This window comes from Cervus canadensis, chromosome 30 (genome assembly GCF_019320065.1).
Source record: "Cervus canadensis isolate Bull #8, Minnesota chromosome 30, ASM1932006v1, whole genome shotgun sequence".
NCBI lineage: Eukaryota > Metazoa > Chordata > Mammalia > Artiodactyla > Cervidae > Cervus > Cervus canadensis.
In genome coordinates, this window is record NC_057415.1 from 34,501,003 (window position 1) to 34,516,789 (window position 15,787).

At 41.6% G+C, this 15,787-nt stretch overlaps 1 protein-coding gene across 4 annotated transcripts in view; it reads left to right on the forward strand.

Moving 5' to 3' along the window:
* The window catches only part of SLC31A1 (solute carrier family 31 member 1), a 33,680-nt gene extending 18,966 nt beyond the window's left edge, over positions 1-14,714 (forward strand). For all 4 annotated transcript variants that reach the window (XM_043453563.1, XM_043453565.1, XM_043453564.1 and 1 more), the window contains 4 exons: positions 7,359-7,516; positions 8,551-8,623; positions 10,105-10,273; positions 11,423-14,714. In XM_043453563.1, coding sequence (XP_043309498.1) covers positions 7,409-7,516; positions 8,551-8,623; positions 10,105-10,273; positions 11,423-11,624 — 552 coding nt within the window. In that variant the 5' untranslated portion in view covers positions 7,359-7,408 and the 3' untranslated portion in view covers positions 11,625-14,714. The remainder of the gene's footprint in view (positions 1-7,358; positions 7,517-8,550; positions 8,624-10,104; positions 10,274-11,422) is intronic.
* Positions 14,715-15,787: the final 1,073 nt, after the last annotated feature.

Genomic DNA, 15,787 nt, shown 5'->3' on the forward strand with positions numbered 1-15,787 from the left:
CTTATGTTCCCTTACAATTGTTATTACTTAGACCCTGTTCAAGGGCGTGCATGGTAGCCAGACTTAGATCACAAAATGGCTTAGGTCTAAAATGGCTTCTCTTATATCAAAAAGCTATACCTGCTTCTTTTCCTCAGGGACCTCCTATGCTGCAGCTAAGAGCCAGTTTTGTCTCTATGATGGATCTGTTTCTTTGACTTTAACTTTTGTTTTGCATTGCTTTTGTTATTATGTTGTAGTTGCTCAGTCATGTCCAATTCTTTGCAACCCCAAGGACTGTAGCTGTCAATGGGATTCTCCAGGCAAGAATATTGGAGTGAGTTGTCATGCCCTTCTCCAGGGGAATCTTCCTGACCCAGGTTTCGAACCCTGGTCTCCTGCACTGCAGGTGGATTCTCTGAGCCACCAGGGAAGCCCCTTTGTCATTATAATAGTACATAATGACCTGCCTTGAGGAAGACTGCACCTCTGCTGGAAAAGTTTGAGGTTGGCCATTCCAGGAGATATTTGCAAGATAATGGTCTTTACTTCCTCAACTCCTACCTGTCTCTGTCCTGCAAATCACCTGGCATCCAGACCCAGAGTAGATGGTTATTTTGAGACAGTAGTCTGCTGTCTTCTCTGTCAGCCAGCTTTCCCAATAAAATCATATTCCTTGCCTCAATCTTCTGGTTAATTGGCCTGTCCAGCAGTGAGCAGACCGAGCTTGGACTTAGTAACACCTACACTATCTGTTTACAGTAGAGCTCACTTTTGTATTATCAACAAAGGCACAAACTTAGAAGGGAAAATGGTAGCTTTAGGTTTTGTTTGTTTTTGGCACTCAGCCTTACAGCATATGGGATCTTAGTTTCCTGACCAGGGATCAAATCTGTGTCCCCTGCATTGGAAGCTCAGAGTCTTAACCACTGGACTGCCAGGGAAATCCTGATAGCCTTAGTTTTATTGAAAATTTTTTTTAAGGATAGAATCTAAGTTTTCTTTCTTTCCTTTTCATTTTTTATTTTTTTAATGGTAAGGACTTCCCTGGTGGCTTAAATGGTAAAGAATCTGCTTGCAATTCAGGAGACCCAGGTTTGATCCCTGGGTGGGGAAGATCCCCTGGAGAAGGAAATGGCAACCCACTCCATTCTTCTTGCCTGGAGAATCCCATGGACAGAGGAGCCTGGTGGGCTTTAGTCCATGGGGTTGCAAAGAGTCAGACATGACTGAGTGACTAATACAGTGTTGGTGGTGGGGTTTTGGAAATTATTCTCCAGAGTTCTGTCTTTATAAAGCTATAGTTATGGCACATGCCCTATCCCCTCCCAATACATGCCAAATTTAATCTGGGGAGAACTCTGATTTTAAGGTCTTTACCATTTCTTTTTTTCTTATTGGCCTGACTTATTTTCTTGCTACCTCTACTGTCTCATTTTCCTAAACTGTTATTTAATACATTGATATGGCAGAACTCTGGGAGTCAAAAATCTTTGCCAGTTCTGGCTAGAACCTGTGTATAAACTTAAGATTTACTCACACCTAATACACAGGACTGGAAAAGGTCAGTTTCATTTCAATCCCAAAGAAAAGCAATGCCAAAGAATGCTCAAAATACCACACAATTGCACTCATCTCACACGCTAGTAAAGTAATTCTCAAAATTCTCCAAGCCAGGCTTCAGCAATACGTGAACCCTGAACTTCCAGATGTTCAAGTTGATTTTAGAAAAGGCAGAGGAACCAGAGATCAAATTGCCAACATCTGCTGGATCATCGAAAAAGCAAGAGAGTTCCAGAAAAACATGTATTTCTGCTTTATTGACTATGTCGAAGCCTTTGACTGTGTGGATCACAATAAACTGTGGAAAATTCTAAAAGCGATGGGAATGCCAGACCACCTGACCTGCCTCTTGAGAAACCTACATGCAACAGTTAGAACTGGACATGGAACAACAGACTGGTTCCAAATAGGAAAAGGAGTACGTCAAGGCTGTATATTGTCACGCTGCTTATTTAACTTATGTGCAGAGTACATCATGAGAAACACTGGGCTGGAAGAAGCACAAGCTGGAATCAAGATTGCTGGGAGAAATATCAATAACCTCAGATATGCAGATGACACCACCCTTATGGCAGAAAGTGAAGAGGAACTAAAGAGCTTCTTGATGAAAGTGAAAGAGGAGAGTGAAAAAGTTGGCATAAAGTTCAACATTCAGAAAACTAAGATCATGGCATCTGGTCCCATCACTTCATGGGAAATAGGTGGGGAAACAGTGGCAGCCTTTATTTTCTTGGGCTCCAAAATCACTGCAGCCATGAAATTAAAAGACGCTTACTCCTTGGAAAGAAAGTTATGACCAACCTAGATAGCATATTAAAAAGCAGAGACATTCCTTTGCCAACAAAGGTCCGTCTAGTCAAGGCTATGGTTTTTCCAGTGGTCATGGATGGGTGTGAGAGTTGGACTGTGAAGAAGGCTGAGTGCCAAAGAATTGATGCTTTTGAACTGTGGTGTTGGAGAAGACTCTTGAGAGTCCCTTGGACTGCAGGGAGAGCCAACCAGGCTATCCTAAAGGAGATCAGTCCTGGGTGTTCATTGGAAGGACTGATGCTGAAGCTGAAACTCCAATACTTTGGCCACCTCATGTGAAGAGTTGACTCATTGGAAAAGACCCTAATGCTGGGAGGGATTGGGGGCAGAAGGAGAAGGGGATGACAGAGGATGGATGGCTGGATGGTATCACCGACTCCATGGACATGAGTTTGAGTAAACTCCGGGAGGTGGTGATGGACAGGGAGGCCTGGCGTGCTGCGATTCATAGGATTGCAAAGAGTCGGAAGCGACTAAGCGACTGAACTGAATACTCTTTGTTAAGTAAAATTAGTTTAAGTATCCTTATGATTACTGCACCCCAAGAAGGATACAGGCCAAGGAAAGAGAGTTAAAATATCCAAAGCATGATGTGGTTATAGTCAAACAATTATGACCACATTTCTGCCAGTCAATTTGGAGTAAAAATGTGAGGCCAGGGCATAGAGAATGAGTGAAACAACATCATAGCCATCAAGGAAAAGGGACTTCCCCATTTATATTCGTCAAATTGTATTTCCCTTCCCTAGAAACCACTACATTTTTTTTCTGAACAACTTCAGTATATTGGCCTGAAATGTCAGGTTGTAGAGAGGCACCAAGGCCTGATTTGTTACTGCATTATATCAAGATCTCTCCTTTTTTCCTACATTCCTTTACCACTTCCTGCAAACAGGAGAAGTGCAGCATTCATAAAACATCGTGTTAGTTGCTCAGTCGTGTCCAGCTCTGTGTGACCCCACGGACTGCAGCCCACCAGGCTCCTCTGTCCATGGGATTCTCCAGGCAAGAACACTGGAGTGGGGAGCCATTTCCTTCTCCAGGGGATCTTTCCAACCCAGATCTCCTGCATTACCGGCAGATTCTCTATCATCTGAGCCATGTATAGGAAAAGTTCACCTATAGAGGCACTTGAAACAAACCCAGAGTCATTCCTCAGAATATCTGTTGACCCCATACAGGTCATGAAAAGGCAGGATTAGTCCAGTTAAACTTGTTGCTTAATCACATGAACATAGTCCATATGCAGGAATCCTTGTTTATGGTAGCGTATTGTCTTTGATGTTGAATTTCCCCTGTCTGTGCTTGCCAAAAACTTGTACATCAATCATAACTATTGACTCCAGAAAGCAGAAGAGTGACTAGATAGAGTTCCCTTTGTTAATTGTTTTTACAAATCTAAAAAAGAACATGACCCTAATCATTTTAAGAATAAAAGCTTTCTTCCTTATCATGAAAGTCAGGAAAGACTAGTGGCAGTCTCCAAAAGAATTATCTGAGGCTCCGGATTACATCCAACTAAGCTGGAGGAGAGGGGCCACATGGCAGATGTGTGACCACTTCTGTGTAGGCCTTTGTGGGATCTAATCGTAGTCCCTATGGACTATTGTTTCTCATTCACCATTGTGAAATACCAGGAAAATAAAAGAGGATTTAAAGTTAAGATGTAAGGTCAGTGCTAAGACTCAGAATGGACATCAGAATTTAACCTGCTCGCTAGTTCCCTATCTTCTGTCTATAAATTGATAAATATTTTGCTAGAGATGCTAGATTTCGCAAGAGTCTGTCCCTCTACACCTTATAGTGCGTGTGTTTGGGGGAAGTGTTGGCAGAAACAGAGGAAGCTTCTTTTTGATGATTCTCAAAAGGAGACTGAGAAGGAGTTAGATCCTTGAATCCAAGGAAGTTTTGAAACCTATTTTTATAAATACTGCACCATACTTATTAAATGGGGAAAAGGTAGAAAATGCAAAGCTATATGGTATTCAGTGTTGTTGTTCAGTCGCGTCTGACTCTTTGTAACCCCATGGACTGCATGCAGCAGACCAGGCTTCCCTGGCCTTCACCATCTCCCGGAGCTTACTCAAATTCATGTCCACTGAGTCGATGATGCCATCCAACCATTTGTCCTCTGTCGTCCCCTTCTCCTCCTGCCTTCAGTCTTTCCCAGCATCAGGTTATTCAGTATAGGATGTGTCATTTATTCTAATAGTATTCCAAGCAAAGAAGCAAGTTGGCATATTGCCAACCTCAAGTACCCAGCTGAACATGAATGTTCCCTAGAAACTGAGTAGTGTAAAGCCTTCCAAAGAAATAAGCCTCTCACCCATTTTTATAGGAACTAAGTTTCATAACAATTCATACTTATTTTTTTCTCTCGCCAATTCCTAGACCATTTCTGTTCTATTTTCTTAAAGAGCAAAGAAGTTTTCTATGCTAGACGAAAGATATTTTATGAACCATCCATATGTGTTAATAGTCATTTTGTGGCCTCAGGAGAGAGGATAGGCAGAAAGGGCTTGAAAGTGGTCTTAAAAAAAAGAAACCCATTGTGAGAGTTTGCTGGTTGTTCACTGGTTAGGATTCAGTGCTTCCACTGTTGGAGGCCGGGGTTCAATCCCTGGTCGGGGAATTAAGATCCTGTGAGTCACATGGTGAGGTAAAAAAAAAATAAAGTTAAAAGAAAAAAAAAGAAATTAATTGTCCATTGACCGTGGAAGGAAATAGATTCAGTTCCTGCTCTGTTCTCTAGTATATTTCAGTGTGAAGTGTATCCTACAAGATGATACTTCAAAACAGGTGCATAACTCGAAAGACGTTCTTAAGATTTGGACATATAGATTACTGGACCACTGATATATCTGAAGAGATATGAATAAGTACCTTCATTAAATAGTTGTCTCTGATTGGTAATGAGATGCCTGGACAATTAGGAACCCGTGGGTCTTCAAAAGAAACATGGTGACAAGAAGAACATGTAAAAGTTCATGAGGAAAATCAAGGGTACAAATCTTAATTAGTTTCTGATGCTGTCTATGTTCTCTCTTTTTAAACTGTCCTTTACATTTCATCTTAGGCCCCAAACTGAGTTCTGACTGTTCAGTGTCCCCTTCTAACTTGTAGCCTTGAAGCTCTGTGAGGAGAGAGTCTGTGTCTGGTCCATCCCTGCTCCCTCCGGTGCTGACGCCAGCAGGCACACCGCAGACGGTCGTGTGTGCTCCCTCTTGTTGATTATTTTTGTGTGTATTCTTTTTTTTTTTTTAACCATTCACTAGAAATAAACCTTTGTGGACAAAGATCTTATTATGTATCTCTTTGTACCTCTAATCTAGCCCCCTTCTGGCAAAAGTATTAACAATCCCAGCTTGTCGGGTTCTCTCCTGATGAAGCAATACAGTATCTGGCATGAAAGCTATTTAAACTCACAGTCGAGTTTTGATTATCTGTAATGGGTGCTTTGCCATCTCCTTTGCTGGAACCTGTTTTTTCAGCTTGCTATCATAGAATCATGGGATAGAAGTTGAAGGGGAAATGGGGAAGTTGAAGGGGAAATGGGGAAGTTGAAGGGGGAAATGATAGAAGTTGAATGGGGAAAGTAAATGGTGGAGTGTTTGTGCTTCTGTATCTGAAGGGCACCTCTTCTCAGCCTCCCAGTAACCCTGCCGTATTCCTGTTTCTTCCCTTCACAGCACTAATCCCCACATGAAACTGTTCTGTTTGCTGTTTCTCCATCCTGTGTTTTGTTTGTCTTTTCCACTGTTGAATTATTAGCACTGAGCTCAGAGTTTGGCGAAAGCTGGATAAATATTTGTTGATTGGATTAATGAAAGAGGCACACAGGCTCATGAACATGAATACCTACTTGGGATTTCTAAAGAACTCCTTCCTCCACAAATTGGCATTGAGGCACACATAAACAGAATCCCACCACCCTACTCTCTACCCTCTTCACCTTCCCACTCCCCACCCTAGCTACCAGAGTTTTTGCTCCTTGAATGACATCTTGGATGGACTTTTGCAATAAAACAGTTAAGGGATAGTAAACACAGACACAAGACTGAATGTGCAGTTGTCTAGACTTAATTTAATAGAGAATATCTAATTTATACCTTTTTTTTTTTCCCGTATTCCCAGCTCTAATGCCCTGCTGATATTGATAGTGTATCAAATTCTGAACACACCACTTGCCTAGGGCAGCAGTAGACCTTTCCTTCTAATTTAAATTAGCTGAAGGCTGGTGGTCCCATATGTGAGAGTGTATTCGTAATATCCTGATTGAACACAGGCCATCCAATTAGGTGAATTATCTTGAAACACTTGCTTTTTATCTACTGACATTTGTGATCAGAAAGACTGTTAAATTTCATCCACGGCATCAATTTTATGCATTATTACAAATTATTTCTTGCCACCCAGAGAAGCTACTTTTCTTCTCCTTATCTCATATTTAAGTTTGAACATACATTGAATGTATCTAGAAGAGGATTCAGAATAAAAGTTAGGTTTCTGATATGGTATAGCTGATTCACTTTGTATTGTATTGTATAGCAGAAACTGACATGACATTGTAAATCAACTATACTTCAATAAAAATGAATTAAAAAAAGAAAGAGGTTTCTGAAACCCTGTGTACAAATCCCTTCTGCCACAGTCTCCAGAGGACATTCCTGTTGGTGCAGTTATTCCTCTCTGTGTCTGTAGATAATTAAAAAATAATTCTGAGTAAGATGTTAGGGGAGCATATATTTATTGGCTGAAATCCCACGTAGACTAAGTATTTATCAAGAAACAAGATTTGGGGAATCCCCTGGTGGTCCAGAGATTGGGACTCTGTGCTTCCTGTGCAGGGGACGCAGGTTCGATCCCTGGTCAGGGAACTAAGATTCCACAAGCCACACAGTGTGGTCAAAAAAAAAAAAGGACAAGATGAAACATTGTGAAGATTTTAAAAAAAGATTCAAGATTTTGTATTTTTAATTATTGTATGTAATGCTTTTTCTTAAAAGATTCTTCTGCTGACTCAACTTTTCTTGGGAAAATAAGCCATTCCCACCACATGGGGATGAACATGGATATGAGTGGTGGAGACAACAGTACCATGCCACCTCACCATCACCCGACCACTTCATCCGACCACTCCCATGATCACATGATGATGATGATGGTAAGTGCCAAAGGAAAGGCAGCCCGGGCCCTTTCCCACCCACCTGGGTCATAGAAACAATCGGATTTTAGGACTGGAAGATGATTGTGTTTGTTGTTCTTGTTCAGTCACTAAGTTGTGTCCAACTCTTTGCGACCCCATGGACTGCAACACGCCAGGCTTCCCTGTCCTTCACCATCTCCCAGAGTTTGCTCAAACTCATGTCCATTGAATCGGTGATGCCATCCAACCATCTCATCCTCTGTTGTCCCCTTCTCCTCCTGCCCTCAATCTTTCCCAACATCAGGGTGATTTTCAATGAGTTGGCTGTTTGCATCAGATGGCCAAAGTATTGGAGCTTCGGTTTTAGCATCAGTCCTTCCAATGAATATTCAGGGTTGATTTCCTTTAGGACTGACTGGTTTGACCTCCTTGCAGTCCAAGGGACTGTCAAGAGTCTTCTCCAATACTACAGTTCAAAAGCATCAATTGTCCGGTGCTCAGCCTTCTTGATGGTCCAACTCTTAGATCCATACATGACTATTGGAAAGACCATAACTTTGACTATATGGACCTTTGTCGGCAAAGTGATGTCTCTGCTTTTTAATACACTGTCTAGGTTTGTCATAGCATTTTTTTTCGAGGTTAAAGATCAATTTACCGATGAGGATAAACTAAGGCAGACCTAGAGAAGTCAAGTGATTTGCCCAAGATTTGCCCAAGTGATTTGTGGCAGGTTAATTTCAGGGCTACACCAGAACTGATATTTCTATGGTTCTCTCTTCAGTATGTCTTCCTTTCAAAATTGACCCTTTTCTGGATTAATTTCTTTATTCTTTGTGTAGAAGAGAAAAAGGCAAAAGTTGACAGTGAGGGCAAAGGAGAGTACATACGGAGAAGTGCCTGTGGTAGTGATACTAAAATGAGGAGAAAGCTTTCCACTTCAGTGAATGCTTCTTATTACCCAGAACTGCTGCTAATAAGTGTTCTTGACCTGCGATTCTCATGTAAAAACTTTCATTGTTTCTAACTACAATGTTTTGGTTTCCTGGCAGCCTATGACCTTCTACTTTGGCTTTAAGGACGTGGAACTATTGTTTTCTGGTTTGGTGATTAATACAGCTGGAGGTGAGTAAGCCATCAGGTGTTGTTTGAAGGTGACACTCACATGAGAGACAGTGACAAAGAATCTGGAAACCCAGCACCTCTTCCTGCCAGAATTACTGAGTCATGAGATGCGATTGTAACCGTCTAGTTTCCTATTTCCTACCTGGAAGATAAGGATACACAATGATTATTTAGGTCCTACTGTAAACCTCTCTTAAATAACATGTGTATGTTTTAGAGTTTCTGAAACATAATTTAGATACAGGTCAGAGTCTTGTGCAGACCATTTTCTTTCACCCTTTTCCAGAGTGTTTCCCTGTTTGATTGGTCTTGGACGTAAGACTACAGTCAAGTTCAAATGGCATAAGAAGCATTTTATATATACATGCCACAAAATAACCCTAGCTTCAAAACTATTAATCGAGTACAGTCCTTCCATTTTACGGAAAAATTAAGCTTCAAATAGTGATGATTCGCCCTAAATAAATTAGTATGTCAGAACTAGGACAGGGACCTAAGGCTTCTGACCTAATCCTATGCTCTTTCTAGCTTACCAAACTGGTCTATAGCATTCATGACTCTTGACCCATCTTAAAGTCAGTCCTAGTTTGGGGGCAATTAATCATCCATTTTTTTGGAGTTTATAATGTTGAGTTAGTGTGCCTTAAATTCAAATTGTACAAGTTCAGTGGTCAGGTGGACCACTTTAGGTATAAGATAAATCTTTGGACCCACAAAATCGATTTGTTTTGAGAAGAAGGGAAGCATTTAATTCAGGTAGTATGTTAAATCAGTTTTGAATACATTCATATTGTTACCAACAATTCACAGTGTGAAAGACTTAGAATTGAAGTGCCCATTCAAGAAATAGAGTCAACACTTTTTTGAGGGGCAGCCTGCACAGCATGTGGGATCCCCAATCAGGGATGGAACCTATGTCCCTGCACTGGGAGGTCAGAGTCTTCACAATAAGTGTTTTATTTCTCTTTCATGTATTCTACATTGTGTGTTTCTGTGTGTGAAACTAATTTAATGATGTCAAGCATTGACATCAAAAGGTTATTGTTGTTGTTACAGTTATTTTTTTGTTATCTTAATCAGAAAATGAGTATGTTCTTTAGTAGAGACTGTAGTTTTCACTAACACTATCTTAGTCCTTCTCTTCCATCCATGGGAGTGAAGAGGTAACAATATAACATATTCTGGAATTAACAGTACAGAGTAGCAAAAAAAAGAATAGAGAGTAGCAGTTTTTTGGAATTCCCTGGCAGTCCAGTGATTAGGACATGGCACTTTTACTGCCCAGGGCCTGGGTTCAGTCCCTGGTCAGGGAACTAAGATTCTGCAAGCTGAGTGGCAAGGCCCATTCCCACCCACCCCCACCACCACCACCCCCCCAAAAAAGAGGAGCAGTTTCTACATTTTCTTTTTCACATGGAGAGCATACCAGCTAAGCATTTTGCATGTTTGACATTACTGCCATCTTTTCCTTTCCTACTTAGAAATGGCCGGAGCTTTCGTGGCAGTGTTTTTACTAGCCATGTTCTATGAAGGACTCAAGATAGCCCGAGAGGGCCTCCTGCGCAAGTCACAAGTCAGCATTCGGTACAATTCCATGCCTGTCCCAGGACCAAATGGAACCATCCTTATGGAGACACACAAAACTGTCGGGTAAGAAGATTGAACAGATCCAGATGGAAGCTCTGGAGAGCTGAATTAGCTAAATAGCAAAGTGGCTGTTTTATCAGCAACAGCTCTTTTCCTGAGTTAATGGTTCTGTGTCACCTTGACCAGCACTCTGAGGGCTTGGGGTTGTGAGTCATTAGCAGGCCCAAAGAGGAATGACATTAACTCTCCTTAGAGTTCATTCTGAATTCTAAGCACTGGTCACCTTGGAAGAAGGAAAAGAAGCCATATTTTAACATATTAGTCAAATAATAATAAACAAATTAGAGAAAGAAGTTTTAGGTCATTATACAGAAGAACGGCAGAACCCAGTTGATTCCTTTCTATAAAAAAGTTGTACCTGCCCAGTTCTGGTCTCATTTTGTTATGAGATTGTGCAAAGGTCTGTATTTCACTTAAGAAAGTATTTGGATGACTATTGGTTTTTCCCACAGATTGGCAAGTGCTTTTTAAAATTCAGTTATAATAGGCATGTAGATCTTAAAGCTAAATTGGAATTCAAGGAATCCTATAGACAAATGTCTTACTCTCAAGTAAGCACAATATTATTTATTCCAATAGTACCCATGATTGAGGGCCAACCAGATTGTGACTCATCTAAGGTGACAGAACTAGTGAGTGACAGAGGAGATAAACAGCCAGGTCTCCTGATCCCTAATTAAGAACTGTCTACTATACCACCCCACTGTCAATTGTTTCCAAGTTTTTGTTTTGTTTTTTTGTTGTTGTTTCCAAGTTTTTAAGAGTGTGAGCTTTGCGAAGGTGGAAGGCCTGAAAATGTTTGCAGAAATAAGTGTGGGCGGGTGTGGGCCATCCTTTCAGGTTCCAAGGTGGAAGTGAGTCACCTTCCACCCTCCCTCTCCCCTCCTCCTGAAGAGCTTTCCTCCTGCTGCCGTAGAACCATATCTGGTTGATGTCTATTAACCTCATAGCCCTATCATTTTTCATCCCAAGGACCAACAAACAAAACTTGCGTAGACACAAGTACCCTGGAGTTGCCAAGGTGACTGTGAGAGAGGGCAGCCCAAGCTGAGCTCATGACCACAACTGTTCCCTTCCTTTCTCCCGAAGCGCGTGCCGAGCTGCCTGAGCACTCCCGGGGCCCTAACTCTTGTGTCCCTGTCTCCTCTCCAGGCAGCAAATGCTAAGCTTCCCGCACCTCCTGCAGACAGTGCTGCACATCATCCAGGTGGTCATCAGCTACTTCCTCATGCTCATCTTCATGACCTACAACGGGTACCTCTGCATTGCTGTCGCAGCTGGGGCTGGCACAGGGTACTTCCTCTTCAGCTGGAAGAAGGCGGTGGTCGTGGACATCACAGAGCATTGCCATTGACACCTCACTCCGTGGGGCGGCCTCGTCGATTGCAGGGGGAAGCAGTTCAAGACTGGAAGACAGGATTCTACCTTCTCTTCTTGCTCCTCATCTCCTTACGACACACATCACCTGCTCAACAGAGGTTTAGCTTATAGTCTCTGAGCTAAAGTGGTAACCTCCTTCCCCCCACACTTTTTTCCCTAATGAGCTGAGTTTCCCATTTCTCTTGAGTTGAAGCCACTCAGGAGAAGTCCCCTCCTCCCTCATTATCTTAGATCCGAGTTATATGTTCTTATCTAATCCAGGTAGCTTTCTGTTCAATGGCTTGATCGCCTGCTTCCTTGTTTTTAGTCTTGTGTTCTTTTTTTTCTTTTAAACAGTTTGTGAACTTGATGGGTCTTTCCTGGGTCAGTGATGGAAATGGGTTAACTTTAGCCAGGATTGATGGCAGGCGAGGGAAAGTCTTGCCCAGTTAAACCCAGAACCCAAACATGTTTTAGTCTTTGGACTCAATGAGTGGGAGATAGGTTATGCCTTCCCTAGATGTGACGTGTTGCACTGAAACCTTTGTAGGGGGCAGAGAGATGGTTTGAGACTGTAAATTGCAGAACAGTGCATTCTTGGGTGGCTGACTAATCAACTTATGTTCCCACTTAATATTTTAATTAGAATGAACTTGTTAATCAAGGAAAAAAAGGTGACAATCAATTTGAGAAAATAGATATTTTAAAATGAAACCATTGACATTTTCACTTTGACTTGGTACCTTAGTATGTCACAGCTGAATGAAGCAAGCATTTAAACATTTTCTCCCATTATTGTTTTCATGTATCTGCCTCTAAACCAGTGATTTTCAAACTTTAGCATGCATCAGAAAATCACCTAGAGAGCTTGTTAAAAACACAGTTGTTGGGCCTTGACCCAGAGCTCCTAAATCGGTATTTTTAACAAATTCCCAAGTGATGCTCTTGCTGATGATCAGGGGACCATACTTTGAGCATCTCTGCTTTATACTAAGGGAGTATCACCTGGTGGGTGAGCTACCTGGGACTGGGCACGGGAGTTTGACTTGCTAGTAGTAGGTGGTGTGTCTGGGCTTAACTTATGTGCTAAATGCTGCTGGTCAATACTTAATCATTCCACAAACATTTATTCAGTCCTGGCTGTGTCTGTGTGCCCAGGCCCACATGCATGGAAGGGCTGGAGCCAAAGTAACTTTTCTTGGCATGTATGAGATCACTAGTCCTTATTTTTAAAGATCTGTAATTTCTTGGAAGTAGCCTGAAGGTTGAGAAAGACCTTTGATCTGCAATGTAAATCAGCCAGTCTTGGTTTAGAAGGGCAAAAGCCCAGGCCTCTCTTGAAGAGGCTTAGGGTGTGGTCAGCTGATGGTCAGGTTTTCCTCAGCCCGGACATCCAAAGACATACCAGGCAGACCCTCATTCTCTGCATGACCATCTTTGTTACTCGGGGTGGGGAGAGCTTAATTAGATCACAAGTGGCCAAAAATTACTTTCCTTGGTGAAGAATCATATTGGATTTTTATTCTCGTTACTCTACGCGGCAGTCTCGTTCCCAGTCCAACCTACCTCTGTGTAGTGACTCTTCTTGTGCTGGTCTATTAAATCCTGCCCTCCTTGGTGCTAGACTCCTTTTGTGCCTCAGGGCAGGAGAGAGAAAACATAGCTATCCTGTTGGCCTCTGTTGTGGTTTTGAAGTTTGTACTTTCTCTGTTGATGCCAGTTAAATATTGGAGGGCAAGAAATGTGTACTTGCATGGCTTTGAACCAAGAGAGGGTTATGAGCTTACTGGATCGAGGTTAAAACCTAAGAACCAACATTTAAAATTTTATGTTTTTCTCTCATTCCAACCCCTTGTAGTGCTGACACTTAGTATAAGCAAAGGGAATGACAGGTACTGATAAAAATCCAACATTAAGGTACAAATAGCCTGTACTGTCTCAGAAGCCAATGAATAATAAAAACCCTGAGAAATAAAATAAGAATCAATGTTTAGTAGTAACCCTGGTACTCTCTAGACATCTTGTCATGATCTGCTATGAAATAACCTCATCAGGTTATTTTCAAGGTATGAAAAATCAAGGCCAGTTAAGACAAAATGCTGTGAATTTCAGACTGTCAGAGAGAAGCAATTTGGGATATGTCTTTGGGTATGCAAGACAGAGTCTCATGAAAAACCTGAATTCTGTGATCTTGAGCTAGGTTGCCAAAGGAAGAAACTAGTGAAGGGGGTAAAAAAAAAAGTAAACCTTAAATTCTGCCTTTCTTGAGCTCTTGGACTATGTTAATATTGATAATCTTGTTGATTTTCATATCTGTACCCCTGTTCATTTAGAATTTTAGTGCCTGACTTCTTTGTTCCTTTTGGATCCAAATTGCTCTTTTCCTCCTGTTCACAACAAGCAGAAGCTGTGTTGCCCTGTCTTTGGCCCCTTACTGTCTTTCAGTCTTTTATCCCACACATCTAGTCTGCTAATCTCCCTAGCCCTCCCAATGCACTGGACAATGCTCTGCAGTGGGTTTGGATATTGATACTAACTGGAAGCTGTAAAACTTGTTCGAGACCCTAAGCACACTTTGATGAGCAGTTATCCTGTTGGAATTTCTATGAGGCTGCGTAAAGGGCTACCTGGTACTATCCACTAAGTTAACAAAATCTTAGGTACCGTCTCCAACCTATGCCAGAGGAACACTCAGCCCCTCACTGCCCACAGACAGAATTCTCTGTCCACCAGGGAATCAGAGACTAAGGTTTCTTCACTACTTCTATGGTAGGGTTGTCTGGAATTCCCTTTTAGGCTGTGGGGCACTGGTTTTGGGTTCCCTGTAGAAGCTGGAAGGGGAGGTGGTAGAGAGTATACTTTCATGTCATTTACTGTTGGTCCTGCCCTCTCCAGCTGCTTCCTTGAGAAGATACATCTAAAGATATAAAGTCTGCATTTGATGTAATGCCTTAATCACTGGGTCTACAATTAACGTTGACTATCTTAGATTGTAAGCTCCTGGAGGGCAGTGTTGCTGTCGTAGGAATATTTTAACAGTGTCATGTGCAAAAGAACAAATAAATATTTTGATTTTGTGATTCTATGTGTGTCTTCCACCCACAGTGATATCAGAATCAGTGGTTTCTTCATTGTCCACATGGACTCTGGCCATTGTCATCAGTTTTTAAGATGTCCGTCGTTCAGGTGGCGTGATCCAGTTATATTTTCATCTCACTGTCCCCCCTCCTACTTTACTTAAAACAACAGGCTTTGTACATGCCAGAAGAGTTCAATGACCTTTTGTGCAGGAGACAGTCTTCATGAAGATGCAATATCTCAGTACACCAAAGATTTTATCATCTCATAATCGCTTCCCTGTGTTTACGCTGACATAACATCCTCTTGAGTATGGCTATTGGGAGGGAAGAAGAAACTCAGAAGGCACAGTGTTTTTGTGCTTCTGTGCCCACTCATGCCGGGAAGCCACAGTGACTGGTTTAGGCAGTCTTGTGTGACTTTTTTTTTCTCTTTGATCCTGGCCTTTGTAGCATTCAAAATAATTAAACTCAGTTTCCCTATCTGGAGCCACTGTTGCTGTGTTTTCAAGATAAGAAAATGGAAAATCCTAGATAAAAGTGGAAGAATAAAACTATTGTAAGAATGGTAGGGAAGACATGAAAACTATATATCCTCTTCTCTTCCTGCCTCCCACATTGTTATTACTCAGACTTAAACTACCCCAGAAAGGCTGGGTAAAATCATGCTAGTGGGTCTCTACAGAACTGATGATTCCAGAGGTTCTTTTCTACTACAGTTGGCAGTTCCCAGTAGTTGAATTAAACTGAAAACAATGGGACATAATTCTAGTCTCTGAGCTTCCTCTCAGATTGACTCATTAGGAAAACTCCGCAGGCAGTTTGGGAAAGAAGGAAAACTGGGGGGAGGATCCTCTCAAACTAGTTACAAAGTCATTCTATAAAGATTCTGGAAATCCACAACTTGATCAAGTTTATACAAAATCATGAGATTCTAATCACAAGGGCAGGGATCTCGATTTGTTCGCTAATGTTACTAAGTGCCTAGAATGGTACCTGGCACATAGGAGGCACTCACTAAATACTGTCAGATAAATGAATTAAGTGAAAATCAGTTACAGGGATCAACTGGATGTGTTGT